Source organism: Leptinotarsa decemlineata, unplaced genomic scaffold, assembly GCF_025532065.1.
Source record: "Leptinotarsa decemlineata unplaced genomic scaffold, Ldec_3_MD MMD2_tig00000035_RagTag_RagTag, whole genome shotgun sequence".
NCBI classification, from domain to species: Eukaryota; Metazoa; Arthropoda; class Insecta; order Coleoptera; family Chrysomelidae; genus Leptinotarsa; species Leptinotarsa decemlineata.
The window spans coordinates 24,055,690-24,075,642 of record NW_027412540.1 but is presented as its reverse complement, the minus strand read 5'-3'; the positions used below and the strand labels follow the sequence as shown (position 1 = coordinate 24,075,642).

At 36.6% G+C, this 19,953-nt stretch overlaps 2 protein-coding genes across 2 annotated transcripts in view; one reads left to right on the top strand and one right to left on the bottom strand.

Moving 5' to 3' along the window:
* Positions 1-19,953, top strand: part of LOC111501843 (protein amalgam) — a 335,770-nt gene that overhangs the window by 174,828 nt on the left and 140,989 nt on the right. The window lies entirely within an intron of this gene.
* Positions 5,178-6,101, bottom strand: LOC141481058 (uncharacterized). The gene is made up of 2 exons (XM_074172049.1): positions 5,947-6,101; positions 5,178-5,883 (listed from the first exon to the last, which is right to left on the bottom strand). The coding sequence occupies exons 1-2, from the start codon at positions 6,099-6,101 to the stop codon at positions 5,178-5,180; spliced, it is 861 nt and encodes a 286-aa protein (XP_074028150.1).

Below are 19,953 nucleotides of genomic sequence, written 5' to 3'. Positions count from 1 at the left end.
TAATAAAGTTCATCGTACAATAGGTATGGCACCCATCAATGTTGATTCAACAACAAAATTGAAATTCAAGGGTATCAATGGAATTGGAGGAAGACAAAGTAAACCCAAATTCCAATTGAATGATATTGTACGTATAAGTAAATACAAAAATATTTTTGAAAAGTCTTACACTGCGAATTTTACCACGGAGCTATTCAAGATTGTTAAAATTAATAAAACCATCCCAACGACTTATAATCTTGAAGATATGAATGAACAGCCGATTAGAGGATGTTTTTACGAAGAAGAGTTATTACGAACCGAGAATCCTGACGTATATCTGATTGAGAAGGTGTTGAAGAGAAGAAAAAATAAAGTATATGTAAAGTGGTTAGGTCTTCCTAGCGAACAAAATTCTTGGATTGATGAATCAAATATGGTTTAAATGTATCTAATAGTGACTTTTATGAATAAAGTAATATTAAAGTTCATTATTGTTTTCATTTCAATTATAAGTATGTGAATTGAAAAATATTGCAGCGGTAAACATTGCCCCAGCCATTCGCAATGTTCTGTGTATACCAAACCAAATTAATTGTATACTCCATTCCCGCTTATATTTTTCAACTCACGATATTGAAAACACATTATCATTCCCAAAACTAATCGCCGTCACTTTGAAATGCAGTATCCAACTCCTTTTGCCAATTATCTCTCACTGATAATGCCGTCTCATAAAGCTTAGTCGACTGCTCAAGCTCAGCCTGAGCTTGCATTCTCGAACGTTGATGGAATTGCTTATCTTTACCTATTTTTGAACGGAGTTCATCAGCATCTTTAGACATTCTAGCCAATTCAACCTTCGCTAATGCAATCTTGGCATCTAATGCTTCAAGAGTTTCATTATTAGCATTAATAGCTCGCTCACTCTTTTCAAGTTCAGCAATAGTCATCTGTGCCTTTACAAGACGGTATTTTGCTTTCCTTTTCATTTCCCCAAACCGATGGAGGGGACTGAAAGAAGATAGCGGTTCAGCTTTCAAATCACTCTTCATTTCTTTAGGAGTACCTTTTGGCTTCCTCTTCGATCTGTCACTTTTCGTTGCGGGTTTTTTCTGTCGCACAACACTTTTGGATTCTTTCTTTTCTTTAAAGTCAGTGACAATCGATGAAGATGCCTTAGTAACCTTCCTCTTGATTGTTCTAGATTTCTTATCAACACCAAGAGGAAGGGTAGATGAAGAGTGTTTGAGTGATGATAATTGCGAAACGATCGGATTTTCAATAATAATTTGCTCATTTGGTTCTGGCACATCTGCAAAGTTAACGAAGTCGTTAATATCAAAATCATTTATCGAATCTTGACTGGATAAATGTAATACTGGAATATTTTCAAAATCAGTCTGATCGATATCAATAAGTGGTGAACCATCTTCAGCAATCAATAGCGGCATAGAGCTCATGATTATTAAGGTCTGAGGAATGATATGTGATAGCAATAGAATGTGGATAGGAAAGGTGATGATGTTACTGAGACCTCACCATTTATAGAAGAAAATAAACTAGCGCATGCGCTCTTTCATCAACTGGCACATGCGCTCTCTCACTAAACTATTCACGCATGTAACAATCTTTGTCATTTAAGAGGAAAACTTTGTGTTGCATGCATGTATTTTTAAATGTTAGAAAATAATACAAATAAATTCAAAATATATATATATATATATATTTATTATTAATAGAGGACAATAACGATAATAAAAAATATAAAATGAAAAATGTTAATATGTCTCTGTGGATGTGGAACGTTCTTTGACTCTATTCCTCAATAGTTGTTGCTCGTGCGTCAAACACCAACATTGAAAAAAATGGATTCTCCTATTGGGGTAGAGTTGACCAACCTTCTCACACAGATCCCAAGTACTTCTACATGCATTGCATACATGATTCCAACAATTCATGGAATATGTATCACAACGCAAACAACGTTGCAGTGGAGTTGGAACGGCAGCACAGGTACCGCAAATATTTCTACAGATACCTATATTGTTAAATATTATAGGTTCGGAACACTTCAGACACTGTAACTGTTGTTGACGATAATCCGATTTTGTTCGCTTCGGTGGATGAGAAGGAGGCGATAGTTGAATCCGCAACACGCAATCACTACACATACCAGTACATGGATTGATTGAATCCTTAGGTCTACTTATTTGACAAAAGTAGCACACAATAGCCCCTGCAATCATCATTGGGTAGACACACACTTTTGGTTTTTCATTCCACTCTTTTGGAAACGGCATTTTACTAATTCGATTAGAAATATTAAGAGATGACTTACAGAAACTCTGAATGCTCTCTCCTACACCTACGATCTCTATTTATACAAATCAACATCATGTGAAAGTATAGTGGGATAACTTCTCCTACTATTCCACTCTAAACGAGTCAAGTGGGAGTCGCATCACCTCCTATATAAGTCGACTTGCAAACCTAGAGTTCATTCATTCACTCTCTACAACTGTGAGCAAACAACAACAAGATGAATTCTGCAAAAATAAATGCTGCATTAAATAGAATATCTGCTGTTGATGAAAACAATTGGATAGACGAATCAGATGATGAGGATGTCAATGTTCCGCTAGAGGAAGTGATAGTTGAAGCAGAAGATGTTGGAGTCGATGAAGATGAGATAGACGAAGTTGAAAACGAGGCCAACCAAAGCGACGAAGATGATGACGTGATGGAGTTTGAGAGGGTCATGGATGAAGAAGGAGATGATGAAGGGATAGAAGCTGACACAACTGAAGGCGATGGTGCTTTGAGGATCGGTATGCGAACGCTCAATGTCAGTGAGACACTGGAAGATCCCTTGGATTTGTATTGTGCAATGGATGCATACGTATTGATCAGCACAATAGATGGAGAGAACAAAAAACTATGTTGGTGCTGCTTTCGGTTTTATTCGCATAGAAACAATAATGGAGGGTGGTATGCCCATGTCAACACCCACAACACTGTCTCAATTATGGAAATGGGACAGAATTGGTGTGAAGCTTGCGAGAGGCCACTAACAAACTTCACCCGAGTATCTACATGTATTATATGTAATAATGTCCAACCTGTGGCACAATAACCGTGGACCTACTGGTCAAAAAAAAACAACAGCCCTTTTCAGGGCTACATTATTCACACAAACAGTAGTTAGTTGTATTAGTATTCATAGATTATATGACAAATGAATACTTTGACTAATAAAAGTCTAAGTAATTTGTTAGTCTTTGAATATCTATACATTATATGACAAATAAATTACTACTTTGACTGAAAAGTCGATATTTGGAATTTGATAGTCATTGAATATCTATGCATATGATGAGTACTACTTTAAATGAAAGTTGAAGTTGGCATTTTGTCAATCATTGTATGCATATAATGATGAATACTTTTACATACATACATTTTGTTTGAGACTATAATGTTAACAATGGTATGAACCTGTTTCTGTTTGAAAGTATAATGATAGCTCTGAAAAGAGCTATTTTTTTTTATTGTTTCAGTCTTCAATTGTAGCCCTGAAAAGGGCTGTTTTTTTTATTAATCCATGCAATGGTATGGACTAACGCTCCTCATCATCATCAGAAACAATGATGATTGTATCATCATCTGTATCTGATGATATACTGATGATGTCATCCTCATAATCATCTGAATCAGACGATATACTAATGGCATCATCATTAGCATAATTATCTAGCTCGTTATCCTCTAGATCGTCTAACTCATTGACATCCATCTCTAACTCTGCCTCTACTTCCTCTTGCATACCTTCTTCCATACGTGCCGGGAAATCATCAGGTAGATCATAGATACGTTGCAGCATTTGTGCAAAATTTGTACTGAAATGATCGAACGTTGAATCTATTCCATGTACCTGGATGGGGCCTGTACTCGTCATAGAACACTCTGGTACACTCATCGGTTCGGTGGTGGAATCAGCACTCGACATTGTGGAAGAATGATATAGAACTGGGATTGATGCTTTATTTATATTGGAAAAAAAAGGAGGGGGTGAAGTGTAAATGTAGAACAATTCAGTGTTTGAAATTCGAAAGCAATAAGAATGACAATTTTCTTGAAATTCTAAGTGATTATTATTATGAGAAACTCTGAGTGATTATTATAAAAAAAACTAATAAGGGAGAGGGAAAAAGACACTGCCCCAACCTCGCAGTGCCTCGTGTACACCAACCAAAAAGTGTGTACTCCGTGGAAGGAAAGGAAAGGAATAGAAAGGATGGGAGAAATGAGGAAACGATTACATATCATCGTCTGAATTCAGGACTTCATCAATCAGGATAGGGGATGGTGGAGGACTATCATCGGACTCATTGTCAGCGTCACCGTCATCATCGTCATCGCTGTCGTCGTCGTCTGTGTTTCCGGACTGTGTATCCCATTCGTAATCATTCCGCCAATCATAGGGATCTGGATAATCCCCATCAGACAGGTCCGCTTGATCGGTTCCAGTAACGTGAAGCACTTGTATCCGATCATCATAAATTATGTCATCATAATCCATCGAGTGAGGTGCCGTCGTGGAGGTAACGAAACCTTCATGGATAGAAGCCCAGTAAGGATGTTGATGCGCTGGGTCACTGTACGGCTCAGTAGTTGAATCAGGTTCCATGTTGAAGGTGGCTGATCAACTGAATATTCCAACAGATAATTCCTACTTTTATACTTTTGAAAGGGAGTGGGGGAGGAGTGGGGAGGAGAGGGGATTAAGTGGGAATGAATTTCAAAAATGACATGAGCTATATTCCATGAAAGAGAAAATTGAAAATACTATATGAATTATATGAAATATACTTATTGATTTCATTATGAAACATATTTTCTTCCCAAGAGATTATTTACAATAGATTAGAGAACACAAAAATTGATGTGAGGTATTTGCATAGAAGAACTTGTAATTGAAATAAAAAAAGGAAATAATAATGAGACGAAGTGAAGAAAAATGCTCCAACCATCGCATTGTTCAATGTGTACCAAACCAAAACAATGTACACCCTTAATTTCACTTCTTTTTTTTTATTTTATTTTTATTTCCTAAAATTACAAACATAAACTTAAAACTATCTTAATTAAATATTCCTAACTAACCTAAAACTAATCTTACTACACTTACACTTAATCTATGGGAAAGTTTTTATAAAAGTCACTAACTTTTTATAAGTCTCTATCGAAGAGGTATCTGCTTCACACTTTTTCTCCAGAGATGCATACTTCCGATCTAGTTCGGCTATTACTTTTTCTGCTTCCCTCCGTCGGTTAACAATTTCAGCCATTTCGCGCTTCCTTTTAACCAACGCGGCCTCACTAGCTCGAGAAGCATGTTCTGCTTCCTTACATCTCTGTAGAAAACTGTCCAACATTTCACTAACCTCTCCGATAGGCTGTCGCACTTGTGGCACTAACACTTCAGGATTCGTCACCGGTGTTGCCAGCATCGGCGAAAGCGGCACCACCGACGGAGTGAATACGATGGGAGCCTCCTCCGATGGGGACAATACAACTGGTGGCTCCTCCGGAGAAGGCGCCCTAGGTTGTTCCACTACTGCTGCGGGTGGTGTGGAGGGCCTTAAGCTGTTTGGAGCGGTCGACCAACTACCTGCATAAGGATTAGTCCTATTGCAAGTAGCTCGGTACTTAGAAATAGGACCAACCTTCGCTGCAGGTCGTTGGCAAACCTTCTTTACAGGCCTGACTTCCTCCTCCTCCTCGAATAAGTCAGGGCTGGTGGATCTGCACCTAACTCGCGAAGTGGATGCCTTCTCCTGCTCTGTCATAGGCATGATGGATGCCACAGCGTTATTTAATTCCTGAGTGTTGGATGCCATTCTGAAAATGTAAAATAATACAAAGTTAGTAGATGTAAAAAATTAAAGTACATTGTTAACTTACTCAAACTTAGCTCCTCGTCGTATAGTACACTGCTTCTGGTTGAGTATGGCTGGACTGCTCTGGATGACTGGAGTTGTCGTACTGAATGTAGAAGAACGTGCTCCTCGGGGTATCAACATCATTGGGAGTGGAGGGAATGAGGTGGGGGCGTGCATGCGCAATGGTTGGAATATGGTGGGGCGAGAAATGGTAGGAAGTGGGCGGGGTGAGCAATGGTGGGAAGAAAGCGGGCCGCGCTCCGCGCGGCTTACGCCCCAATTCGCTACGCTCGCGCCGGCGCGCTTCGCGCGCCGGCGCGAGCGTAATGGGGCCACCGCGCCGGCGCGCTTCGCGCGCCGGCGCGGTGGCCCCCCACCCACCACCCCGGGGGGAGGAGGGGGGGGTGGGGGTGGGGGGCGGCGGGGCCGCGCTACGCGCGGCCCCGCCGCCCCCCACCCCCACCCGCGCGCTTCGCGCGCCGTGAAACCTAACCTAACCTAACACCTATGACCCTAACCTACAGTATGTATTAATCTAATCTAACCTAACGCGGGAGTAAATTCACCATGTTGGTTCAATTAATACGTCATCTGTTGGTTTTGGTTTTGGTTCTATTATTCTAACATTTGGATCAATGTCCAGTCCTGGATATCCCAGTCCACCTGATGGCCTGACTTTATGGCTTTTCTCCAAAACTTCAACTCTCTCTTCTAGTACATCATACTTTTTCATTGTAGTCCCTGTTATGTTTGACATAGCATCAAATTTTTTATTTGTAGACGCTGTTATGTCAGACATTTTTATGTCCACATCATTTGTAAGTTTGTCAAATTTACGAGTGAAAGTTATCCGAGCCTCTGCAATTTTATCGTCAAATGCTTGACGGGCATCGCGAGCAATATTACCTATTGTGGATTGTATTGCAGCTTGTAGGGCTAGAAGTATAACCTCCTTTGTTCCGTTAATTTCCCCCTCAAGATATGATACAGTTACACAATCACTCTTGTCAATTGGTTCGCTTATATTTTTCAATATTTTTCTTTGCATGTCATAATGACCATCTTTTGTTAATTTAAAACCAATCCCGGGAGGACCTCGAATGACATTACCACCCAATTTTCTTTTTCTACCAAACTTATCGATTGTTTTAGACATTGTGCACTCTACGATGATTCTTTTCAAACTGATATTCCTTTCATTTACATTATGCTATATACTTTACAGTAATTGGTTAGGAAAATAGAAATGAAACAAATAATATTTTTATCATTTTTTATTCATCTAAGTAACTTGGTAAAAGTGATACATATACAATACATAATACAATAATCACAAATAATCACAAATAAGAATGTTCCGGTTTGAAGGAATAAGCAATAATACTTCGAATTATAATTCAATTATTCATCTCTACAGTCAACAAATTGATTAGTTGGTCTAAGGCGCTCTCTTGAGAAAAAGAATGAACGATTTCAGACACCCAACGAATGTTATCATTAGGATCATTTCGATAAAATTCTATATCGCTATGACCCCATGGAAGAGTTCGAGTGGTATTCGGAATGATGAATCTCTTGTCGTCATGATACGATAAAGCGACTTTATTTTTCAATTCAGTGTAAATATCATGCAATACGCTTCTGAACGAGTTCATCTTCCTGAATATCATACCTCCCTCTTCAATGATTTTTTCATAGTCTTCACATGTCAATTCATTCTTTATAACAGTTCGTTTCACACCTTTGGCCTTCTTCAGTTCACCATCAACAGATTTCACGTAATACGCTTTAGCACCTGTACCGTAAAAGCTGATTATTGGATCATTTGGGAATTCATCTTTGAAATTACCCAGAACTGACTTTGTCACTGGAATATTGAATTGGTTTCCTATTTTATAATTAGATGTATCGAACTTATTTATATTATTTTTGATAAATTCATAGAAATTGTCTGTATTTACTTTGAGAATAAGGGAGTCGGTATCAGTGTAGAGTAAGGACGCATCTTCTCCAAACTCTTGTTTGATACATCCATAGAAAAAATCATACATAACTGTTTTAGATAATTCTAGAATGGAAAATCCTAAATATAGTGGTTTATCATAATGAACTTTTACTCTAGCCAATTGAATGGCAACAAAATTTTCTGTAAAAATAGAGCATTTTTTAAAATTTGGTCGAGATATGAGACAACTAGCACCTATAGTTCTTTTTATATTTTCCCAATGTGTAATGAGTCTAACATCAATTCTATTGTCTACGTTTTCCATTGTTTTTCCATAGACTGCATTATTCATTAGTTTGTAGAAATCTTTTTCAGATTTGTTATTAGACCTATTACGCATTTCAGTATTCAAATCTATATAAGGCTTCATCCAACATGATTGCTTAAACCTCAATACTCTATGTGTGTTCATCACTATCAAACCATGATTGACAGCTTGCTGTAAGTTTCTATAGTGAACAATATATTTTCTTTTGTCGTTTAAATTTGGAATTAATTTGGGAACTTTCGATTTTGCATATGGAGGTATCAAACGTTCAACTAAGAATGGTAAATCGGAATGTTTATCATGAAGTTCTTGGGGATAATGTATATCCACTTCCAATACATATCCATAAGGACTATCGATATCCACATTCATTATATCAAGATTGAGAATTTCATGAGGTGCTAACCATGAAAATTCACCTGTTGGTAATGGTTGCGACATGCTGTGACCATATAGATTTGTTGCATCCAAATATGAAATGAATGAAGATGGTTCATTTGGATTATAATCCGGTAAAAATGTATTGTTTGCTTTATGTTTCCTTTCACTACATTGACTTATTCCACCACGAATACCTTTTTGAAAGAAGTGAACCATATCAATATCAGTTAGTAATTCCAATTCAATATTAGTATATTTCAACATGGCATCCCACGATAATCCGGGTGCAGTGAAGTATTGTGCCGGATCCAATTTATATTTATCAACAGATATATTTCTAAAGTTTTCAAAAATGTCACATAATAGTAACACATCTGACTTTAAATATAAATCAGAGTATTCACCCAAATCCTGACATTCGAATAAATTCCAAACAAGTTGAGCTCTCCCATAATCATTATCTGATATATGTTCACAATTGAGTTTATCATAAAATTGATTTTTGGTTGGAAGTCTTGGATGATTCAGTTTTTCGATGTCATCAACAAAACTATAGGGAAATACACCTTTCTTTCTCATCAAATTGAAATTTTCAATTTGTGGGAAATGTTTGCGCATCTCGATACACTGATCAGATGTTAAATTTGCACCTAAATTCTCCAAAGAACTAGGCATGAATCTGAAACTATCAATGAATCTCATTTTCAAATAATTCTTCTTCACCCTACCATCTTTATCCGTATAGGAGTGTGTAAAGAGATGTTTTGTGAAAGATATATATTTTTCATTAGTTTGTGGGATGACATCCACTTTATCTTTGTTTTTATACAATTCCTTTATGAATAAATGACAATCATATCCACTGAGATTGTGAAAAATTATAGGAATGAAATTTGGCAATTTGAAATTCAAATTACAAGATGAATGAGCAGCAGGGGACCTTTTTTTTCCTGTGAGGTGACAATGATCCCTCACTTTGACTTCGCCATCATTAAATTGTTTGGAACAAATGCCACAATTTGTGGCAGAAGCAAACTGTTCCTCTTCCTCAGGAGTTTGTACATCCATAGGAATAGGAAACCTGAGATGATTTTCATAAATATTTTTCAAATCATCTTCGATTTTGCTAACGAATTTTTGGGCTGCATCCACACCCCTATACGAAACAAATTTTGATAAATCATCATTGTATGAACATTTAATCAAATAAGCAAATGAATAAGGCTCATGTTTGAATGTCTTGATCGAATACGAGTATTCAGGATTTGGTTTAGTGGTTTGAATCGGCTTCAGTACTGATTCAAAATCTGCATACACTACAAATGGTACCTTCATTTGTTTCTCAAAGTTTTCAAAAGTTAGTATATTTTCAGGTACCGTTTTCCCATATTTATTGACTTTGAAATTGGTTGATGGTGTTGTAGTACTCAAGTGATTACAATCATTTATCTTATGACGTAATAGTAATTGTTCATTAGAAAAATATAATAAACAGCCATCACAAAAATATTTCTTATGTTCATGAGCCGATAATTGGCTTGAAACTAATCTTGAAAGATCTTTGATCCAACAATAATGATTATTACCGAAATCATCTGTGATAAGTAACAAATTGACATGTCTTCTAAGTCTTCTCTGAGAGTAACGTAATGGTCCAATTATTTCATACATTATTTTACCCTTCTCGAATTTACTTTCTAAACCGTACACATTAACTGAAATATCATTCTTGTCTTCAAATTTCACAATATCTTTCAACTTTACCGGAAAATTCATACCTGTTACATCTATGACTGTACTGAAATGTGGATACGATGAAACTTCTGATGTTCTATCGATTGCAGGATGTAGTGCTGAAGTGATAGCCCATGCAAAACAATGCTGATCTTCATTACGGACATTAACCACGGCCTTCCTACGCTCAATACATTCAGGCAGCTTCACATATGAACATCCACTGAGCGGGCTGTATTTATTAATGTTCAACTCCAGAAACATGATTTTTTCACAAGTCCAACCTTAAATACAGAACAATATTACTAATCCATCCAATTAAAACTTGGTAGAAATGTTTACCTGAATCACGTTCCTGGAATTCTGTAGTTTGAGCGATAATCCCATTTCGAAATCCATCAAATAAGGAATTCAAATCAGTAGATTGATCAACTGTTCTATTCTGTGAATTAAATGATTTGGTTTCCTTCAGGTCTTGTGTTTGTAGAATATAACTCCCAAATACTTCCATATTCACTTTGATGATTTTGTGAACCCTGATGGCCGATTCCAATAATTCTATAACTTTCTGCCTGATTTCATTAAAGAATAACATGTAATCGGTGGAAACAATGGAACTCTGCACCCTGTATGTCGCAATCCGACGTTTAAAGGCGCTCTTTATAATTTGAACACCATCACTGAATTGAACACATGTATTATTCTTATGTTGTAGAGTTCTATTGTGAGAATTCACTTGAGTCAATGGAATCATCACATTACAACAATTACATGTGTACATAGGTGCTGCAGCGTCATCTAATCTCACTCGTTTCACTGATGGCCCTCCTTGGCAACTCTGGAGCTGATGACGACGAAGGTTGTCACTACGGGTAAAAGATTTACCACATTCACAAGAATACATTTTCTATGATATGTTCTCACTAACTCACTCGATGGAAACTGACATAACCAACACTCGCCCCCTTCTTAAATACCATAATCCACGTCGCCTGCGCATCACCGTAGAGAGTGAGGGTAGGTAAGGACACATCGATGCATCCGCTAGAGATGCCTGACGTCACAGCCAAGCCCATCTCCCAATTTGATGCGAGTTGCCGGCACGAGCAAGCAGTTATCGTTGCGCTCTCGGAGAGGGCAGACGTTTGCACAGTCCTCGCCCGCCTGCGTGTCACCATCAATAGCGAGGGTAGGGTGATGCGTTACGTCACATCATTCACTGCTTCGAGAGCGATAGCCGAACAAGCAATTGTCGTTGCGCTCTCGGAGAAGACAGACGTTAGCGCAGTCCTCGCCCGCCTGCGTGTCACCATTGATGGCGAGTCTGGGGCGTTACGTCACATCCTTCACTACATCGAGGGAGGTGAGAGCAGACCGATGAATACGCATTACTCTGCCACACGTCGTGGAGTGAACATGTCGCTCTCTAGCCGTTGAACGGTTATTGCTGTGACGTCACTCCACTACTAACTTGGTGCCCTCACACCGATGGAGCATTCATTACTTGGAGGATCTTCGAAGTATGCAGACGTATGTTTGTACATAGACAAACAAGCACATGATGAAACCCTGTACCGTGCATTCTCTAACACACACACACACACATACACACACAAAATCTCATATGAAAAAAAAAATCTGAACGATCCATGCACCAGACACTTCAAGGTCACAACGCCTTGACTTCACTGCACAACAAAAAAAAGCAAATAACACGTCATATTGGTGGGGGGAGGATTAGAACCGGGAAAAAATTTCTGAACGATCCATACACCACACCCTTCAAGGTCACATCACCTTGACTTCACCAAACAACAACCAATAAAAAAGCAATTAATACGTCATAGTGGTGGGGGGAGGCTTAGAACCGGCTCAAATCTCCTACTGAGACCGCATATGCTGGCCATGCTGACAGCAAGTGCATTAGGGTCTCGGGCGTCTCGCGTCAAACCCTGCACCTTGTGTCAGGAACCTCTATACCCATCAGGCGACTGTGGTAGACTAAGGTGTTGAAGACACCATTCTGGCAAGCCATGATGAACTCCTCAGTTTCCGACTTTAAATTATTATTATTATCATATTAAAATAGTTAACTGACAAGGGATGTCAAAATGTGTTTTTATAGAAATATTAAATTTACTTATTTTATTATGAAAACAGGACAGTTGTACAAAAAAAACTGTGTTGAAAGTGAGTTATATTTTGTTCGTGAAATTGCTCAACTCGCTACGATCGTTTCGCAAACTTTTTTACGCACAAAATAAAACCGTATTTTCAACAGTCATATCATTCATAGTTATTTCTTCCAGTCAAGTTATATCCACAAATATTGGCAATAATGGAGTCATTATAGTAATTATTAAATACACATACTGGCAGTTTGTCCTTGGCAGTTACAAATAAATGGAATAACATAAGAAACATAACCCCGCATTAAATATGCAGACTTCAGATGTGAGAGTCTTCTACGAGGTCACATTTTTTGTGATATCTAATTCTGTGTAACCCGCATAAGTCACGTCGACATCGACATCAAGTGACAGTTTTTGTGTTACATAAGGCGGATTTGAGAAACGTGTTTTCGGCACATGAGTATACATAACTTTTATAAATATTTGGACGAAGAACTTGCTGTCTTTGAAAGTGGTGAGAAAGGCACTGACACAAACAGTTCGAAGTACTGACATTGCTTTGCAGCATTTGTCCTATTGAGAAAGTAGAGATTGATTTTTTCATAGAATATGAAATGTTTATGACTGTACTCTTATTTTTATTGCCGTTCCAATTGGGAATGGATAGACTATACATGGAATGCTGAGAAGTTATTAACGTATGCAATTCGATACGGATCAGTATCATACTCATTTATCCGGAGTTTGAATTACCACATCATAGAGAAGACTATTTTAAACATTGAAATGATTATACAAGGACTTCCAACAGGACATCCGAAGTTTGATAATTGATTGAAATTAAAAACTTTACATTATGTAATGATTGATTAGATTTCATGTTGTTTTTTACCAAGAGTTTTTGTCGTTTGGGAAATCATGTTTACAAATCTCGGCAAGTGAAAGGAATTACTAACCTTACTTTCGTAAGTGTCACACGTTTCACAATTGGTCAAATAAATATTAAAATCAATTATCAATTCATTGTAGAGTTCCTGATGAAGAGCCAATAAAGACTCGAAAACTAGAACAGAAAAAAGAGTTCACTTATTTTATCATCCGCCTATTGATTGCATACCCGAAAATTATAAAACATGCTTATAACTTATATAGCTTATAGATGTCCTTATAGTAATATATCTTTATCGGAGGCCTCGTGAATGAACTTTTTTGAAAACTTAAAAAAATACAGTAGGAGTGGAATCGTTGCTCCAAACTCCTACTATTAGCATCTTCATATTTCTACCAAGTTCAGAAAATAGTAATGAATTATACACATAAACTTTCCTGTCAAATTACTCCATCCATTTTGCGAACACAAAATAAACTGGTTCAATTTGAAACAGAAATTAGAACATGACCTTCATCAAATCAAATTGTGGTTCGACCACAGGCTCTTTTGCCTATTAACTTTGAGAAAACCTATTACGCACCATTCAGTAGTTATGACAACTCTCTACCAGAATATGACAATCAAAATCTCCAATATAAAAGTCATCAAACCCACAAAAAAAATAAAATATCTTGGAATCATTTTAGACAGCAATCTCAGATGGAACCAGCACATAGACCACATAGTAAAAAAATCACGTTGCATACTTTACAAATTCAAACGGATAGCAAACATACTCAATCAAAAATAGAAAATTATGATATATAAGAGTTTAGTAGAGCCCCATCTGAGATATGGTTTAATTGGTTGCTGTGGAGTGTCAAAAACTCATCTACATTCTCTTGAGTTTATGCAGAAAATATTGATCAGATGTATCCTAGGGAAAGGTTACGACTTCCCTAGCGATCTACTTCATTCAAAATCTGGAATATTTGATCCCAGACAGCTGTTTTTTATAAATATTACTGCTGTACAGCATAAAAAAAGAAGAATTAACTACTTATCACCATTATATTGTGTATTAATGTGTTCGTAATCTAGAACCCTTATGATGAAAATCTCTATATTCATTGATTGTTTAATTTATTCGTATTCTGTTCAAATGTGTCCAGTTTAAACTTATGTTTTTATCCATACTTAGTACCTATTCAATACATTAGATTATTTTTAATTCTTCATATCCTGTTCAAATATGTCCAGTTTAAACTTATACTCTTATCTATATCTAGTACTTATTCCAATAGATTGATTGGTTTATTTATTTATATTCTGTTCAAATGTAGCTATTTCAAATTTATATCTTAGTACTTAATTAAATGCATGAATCTCATTCAATGTCAGATTCAGTATTCTCGTTCCTTACACACAGGCAGATCATTTTGCCTCATAAGATGTATTTTATTTGTTCACTGTTCATTTCTATATGTACATGTATATTCACAGTAAATAATCTTGAGAAAGTGAATAAATACTTATTATTATTAAATACATATCATTACATATTATTTCTACATATTATTATATTGACGAATACCGTATGGAAGTTGTTCGGAAGTTTTTGAGTTTATTACGTTCACACAGAGAGACAGGTCAGCCGAAGGGCTTTGCCTTAAAATATGCCGTGATAGTGATTTCAATTGAAATATTAATACCCCCCTAATTTCATAACAGTTTGCAGAATAAATATAATAATTTTGGAAAATATGTGATTTTCATGCTATGAGACGTGAATTTTACCCAATAAGGTTATGCACAATGTCTTTAGAATTCCAAGAACCTCTTCTATGCATTTTATCAGTCACAAAAATGTATACTCATTGTTGGTTTAATATTATAATATTGAATATATGAGTTGGAGAAACTTCTCAATACCCGCTGTGTGCTACAAAACAAAACAACACTGCTATTATTCCTGAATGACTCGTTATTTTCAACCGAATCCGAATTCGTAACCACTTCTAATAAAAGATGGGTTATCCTTGATGACATCATGAAGTCTAGGAAGATACATACAGTGTGAAAAAGCCAAATGGAATAAATTCATTATTTCGGTTACGGTATACCTACATATTTTAACAAAATCCTGTAACACGTGAAAAAATTATTGTTTGACATACTCCAACGTAAGAATGCCACTCCTACCTTCAACCCCCTTAGAATGACAGTTACCAACTCCAATGAGTCAAATTAGATGTGATGCTTGAGTTTGAGGAAAACCCACATACATCGAGTAGAAAGGCATCCACTACATTCAATGTTAGCCATACATCGATAGTAAACATATTAAAAGAAAATAAATTGCATACCTATAAAACGATACCTGCTTAGGAGCTCATGGAAGACGATTTTTATAGAAGAACTTATTTTTGTGAGCAAATGCTGGACATGTTGGGTAACAACCATCCAATTAGAAGACGTTATGTTTTCTGATAAGTGTACTTTCTCGCTTAACGCTAATCGGCAAAATTGGCACTACTGGCCAACGGAAAATCCTCACTGTATGAGAGAAGAATACACGCAATACCCTCAAGAGGTTAATGTTTGAGCTGGGATTGTAGGAAACCATATCATTGGTGCCTTTTTTATTGAGGACAACTTAAATGGCGATAATTATTTGGCACTACTTCAAAGTGATGTTCTTCTAGGTCTAGCAAATTTATATCCTGATCCAGGAAACCTCACGTTCCAGTTAATTCGATATGGTTTCAGCAGGATGGAGCACCACCACATTACCAAGTTAATGTCCGGCAATACCTCGATACAAAATTTCCCAATCAGCGAGGCGAGGATCGATTGAATGGCCAGCGCGATCACCTGATCTTTCATCATTAGATTTCTTTTTATGGGGATATGTAAAGAGCAATGTGTACAAAAGTAAACCTTCAGATTTGAATGACTTGAAAGAACGAATAACGTTTGCGATTAGGTCGGTCACGCCTGATATGTTAAGGCCGCCATACACTGCAATGTTGCCCGACAATTTTAACCTTGACGAGTAAAATTGTGCGTGCAAAATTGTAGGGACGAAGCGTTCATGCCAGTTCGCAGGTAGTTTGGAGTTTGGACAGCGACACAATGAAACGAGCACATAAAGTGGCAGTGGCAGCGGCATTAGTGATAAAAAAGGCAAAATATAAAAAACAGACAATGGTAGTCCTGAATATTTCTTCTTATACAGAAACATTGTCAAGCACCTTCAAACAATCTTAGTTTCAACGTTATCACATTGTTTAGCTTAGCTCTTTGTTATTATACTTGAAATCACCTTATTTTCAGTTTGAGCATTTCAAATGTGCAACAATTTCACCGAGTTTGGGTTGAAAATCTGAAAAAAGAAGTTAACACAGTTACTTTCTCACGAGTGTAAATTTATAACATAAAGATTAACATATTTTCTTTTTTATCTCCAACATGTTCAAACTGTGAAAACCCAAATAACTGTTCAATTCGATGGTATTACAATTAACAAATAAATATGTGGTTTATTTACAAAAAAATCAACAATTCCTTACATAAACATAGAAAATACCCCATATATTTTTATTATCACCTGTTGTAAATGTTCCTGTTCTGCTAGTTCCTGATCACTTTCAATATTGGATTGGCTCTGACGCGGAACTTCTTGGTCCTCTAAAAACTGGAAATATGTAAAATACCACAAATGTGGCTCATATACTGCGTCACTTCCTACGCCGGATTTTTTGATATCTATTACTTTCTTCGTTTCTTTTCTTACTGGTCCTCTTATGGAATCTATTTTCTTTTTAACAGTCTCCTTCGTCGCATCAGGGTCTACCTGCTGTACTTTCGTCACCAATTCCTGGTACGCTTGTTGTTATATTCTTTGCAGTTTACATTCCGCAAACAAGGGTGACTTCTATAAAACTCAATAAACTCTATTACAAAATCTTTGCTCCCTTTTTTTGAAGAGTTTTTGCTCTCGATGAATGACGGTTAAGATTGCTATGCCCACACACACGTCGACTTGCACGAACCTGTTGGCACGTACGTGTAGAATTATGGTGGCGACCGTAATTCAAATTGCTGAATAAGATTGTCAGTACTTACGCCACACACTACAATTTTGCACGCACAATTTTACTCGCCTCGGTTAAAATTGTCGGGCAACATTGCAGTGTATGGTGGCCTTTAGAGGACAGTTTTATTTGAGATTAGGATGTTGCCAAGATGTTCGCGGTGATTATTTTGAACATCTACTTCGTTAACATCCATAGTTATTTTTCGTATTCTACATTTCATTACGTTTTGCATTACATTTTAGTTTTTGAGTGTATTTTATCAAATTTGGGTAAGCACATGATTTTTATTTATTTTATATTAATTGTTGCAATGAATTTGAAAGCGATAACATTTTTGAATAGAGAATGAAGAGACCTTTCAAACGATACATCACAAACCTATACTTCCCATTTAAAAAATTGGGGTTGTACCTGTCATTCGAAGAGGGTTGAAGGTAGGGGTGGCACTTTTACATAGAAGAATGTCAAATTATAATGTACATTCGACGGAATGTGTACAGTAACCGAAATAATAAATTTTTTCCATTTGGCCTTTACACACTGTATGTGATCACGAATATTTTCATTTTCAATATTTTTCAAAAACTGTCACATTTTAATTTTCTGTGGGCCACCTTGTAACATTTCTATCAAAAGAAACTGTTTTCATTAAATCGTTATACTGTATGATGTAATGGGACACTATCTCCTTGTCAAGTTCTTTCGGTGTTGGGTGTCATCTTTACAAATTCGTCAGATGCCAGAATGAAAGCTTTTTAACTAGACGGTTGTTTTGTTGCAGAGCTAGGGGGATGAATGGAAATATAATTGAACGTTTCGTGTGGTACTTTAGAATAGAACCGTTTGCTTGTCTAGACGTTTGGAGACTCTTAATGACATAGTGTCTGCAGGGATATTAAGTTTATTTAGTGGTGAATGGTCATCGGGCGGGGGTTAGTTAACAATCAGCGCCTGTCCTATCTCAACAAATCCTTATTAGAAAATAGAATCTAATGCCGTTCATACAAAATGAATTGAACTGTCATGATATTTGTCTGGTCATTTGGAAATATGCAGGTAGGTTCTTTGTATAGCGTGAATCAGCATCAAGAAAGCGAATCAGGAATTTCCACTCCCAAGGGGAAAAAATAATGGTCTAAAGATTGTACTGAATTTAGTCAGTTTTGAAAAACAGAAACTTTTCGAAACGAAATTTTAGCTTGCCCTTCCACACCTTGATATATGTTACATATGAAATCTTGATACAATGACTAAAAACCTCAAAATTTACATCCACCCCGTACGGTATTCTATTTCTTGGTCCATTTCCCACATTCAAAAAGTCACACTGTAACTAATAGTGGAAGCGTGGAACTCGCTTTGAACAAGGAATTCTTAGGCGAACCATGTATTTATATATCAGAAAATATGTGATGCTAGAGATACACTTTGGCTTGCTGCCAGTTGGTCAATAACCCCAAAGGTACCTAGCTTTCCTCCTAATTGATTATGAATTTTGTTCGAAGAAAATTCGCCGTGCAATTTCTAAATTTAGAATGTAGGGTAAATAGGTAGGTTACACCTTAGAGCAAAAATCAAAAATAAACGGCTCTCGATTGTTTTCTTTAGTAGAACGTAAACTTCCTTATTATTCGGCTGTCTGCTACGTGTGAAGACCTACTTCAAAAATAGTGGTCTGCAGAGTCGTATTTGAATGAGGAGTATGGAGACTGCTACACATCCCCAGTATTGTTCAAGCCATCGTCAAACATTGAGAAACGAACAAGAAGAAAAAATAAAGTAAAGAATAATGAAAACGACAGATGGAATATACAATTATTAACATTTTAAGAATTGCAACAATTTCCAACTGTTGTTGTGCTCTCAATTCAAAAGAAATTCCGAAAACTCACTAGGCTGCTGGTACAGAATGGATCTTTGTTGCTTTTAAAACATTTGTTAATATTTTGTCTGAAAGTTACTATGCTAAAAGTGAATCACAAACGCCCATGTAGCATGTTACGATTATTTCAATAGGGTCTAAAAGTGAATGCTCTATCATGAATAAAAACTTTCTTACGAAATCATTAGCAGTAGGTATATGAGAGGATGTCAAGCTCAAACTCAGAAAATTTTATAAACAGCAGGAGTTCCACAGGGTTCTATCCTAGGACCAGTGTTATTCATGGTATACAATGGTATAAATAGACCATATGTATAAATTATTTGATAATATTCATGTTACAATGTATGCAGACAATATTTTTATTCTTGTGTCAGATATATCTAGTGATCATCTCCAAAGAAGGTCGTATAAAACAATCCAATCTTTGGCTACATGGGCATATCTAAACTTTTCATTTTCCATCATTGATAAGACACAGTATCTTCACTTTCATAATAGACAAAAGGAATGATAGAAACCTGATTGGAACGTAAACTACATCCCTATTCCCAAATCTAGTGTTGCTGTAAAGTTTTTGAGAATCAATTTTGATGAATACTTAGACTGGAAGGTCCATTGATCGGATTTGAATTTCTTGTTTCATTCGCAATGTT

What these genes read in the sequence shown, in the direction of transcription:
- LOC141481058 (XM_074172049.1), bottom strand. Translation starts at nt 6,101, where the DNA reads ATGCACGCCCCCACCTCATTCCCTCCACTCCCAATGATGTTGATACCC. An exon ending in CGACGAGGAGCTAAGTTTGA is followed by an intron (nt 5,884 to 5,946) that starts GTAAGTTAACAA and finishes TTACATTTTCAG; the next exon opens with AATGGCATCCAACACTCAGG.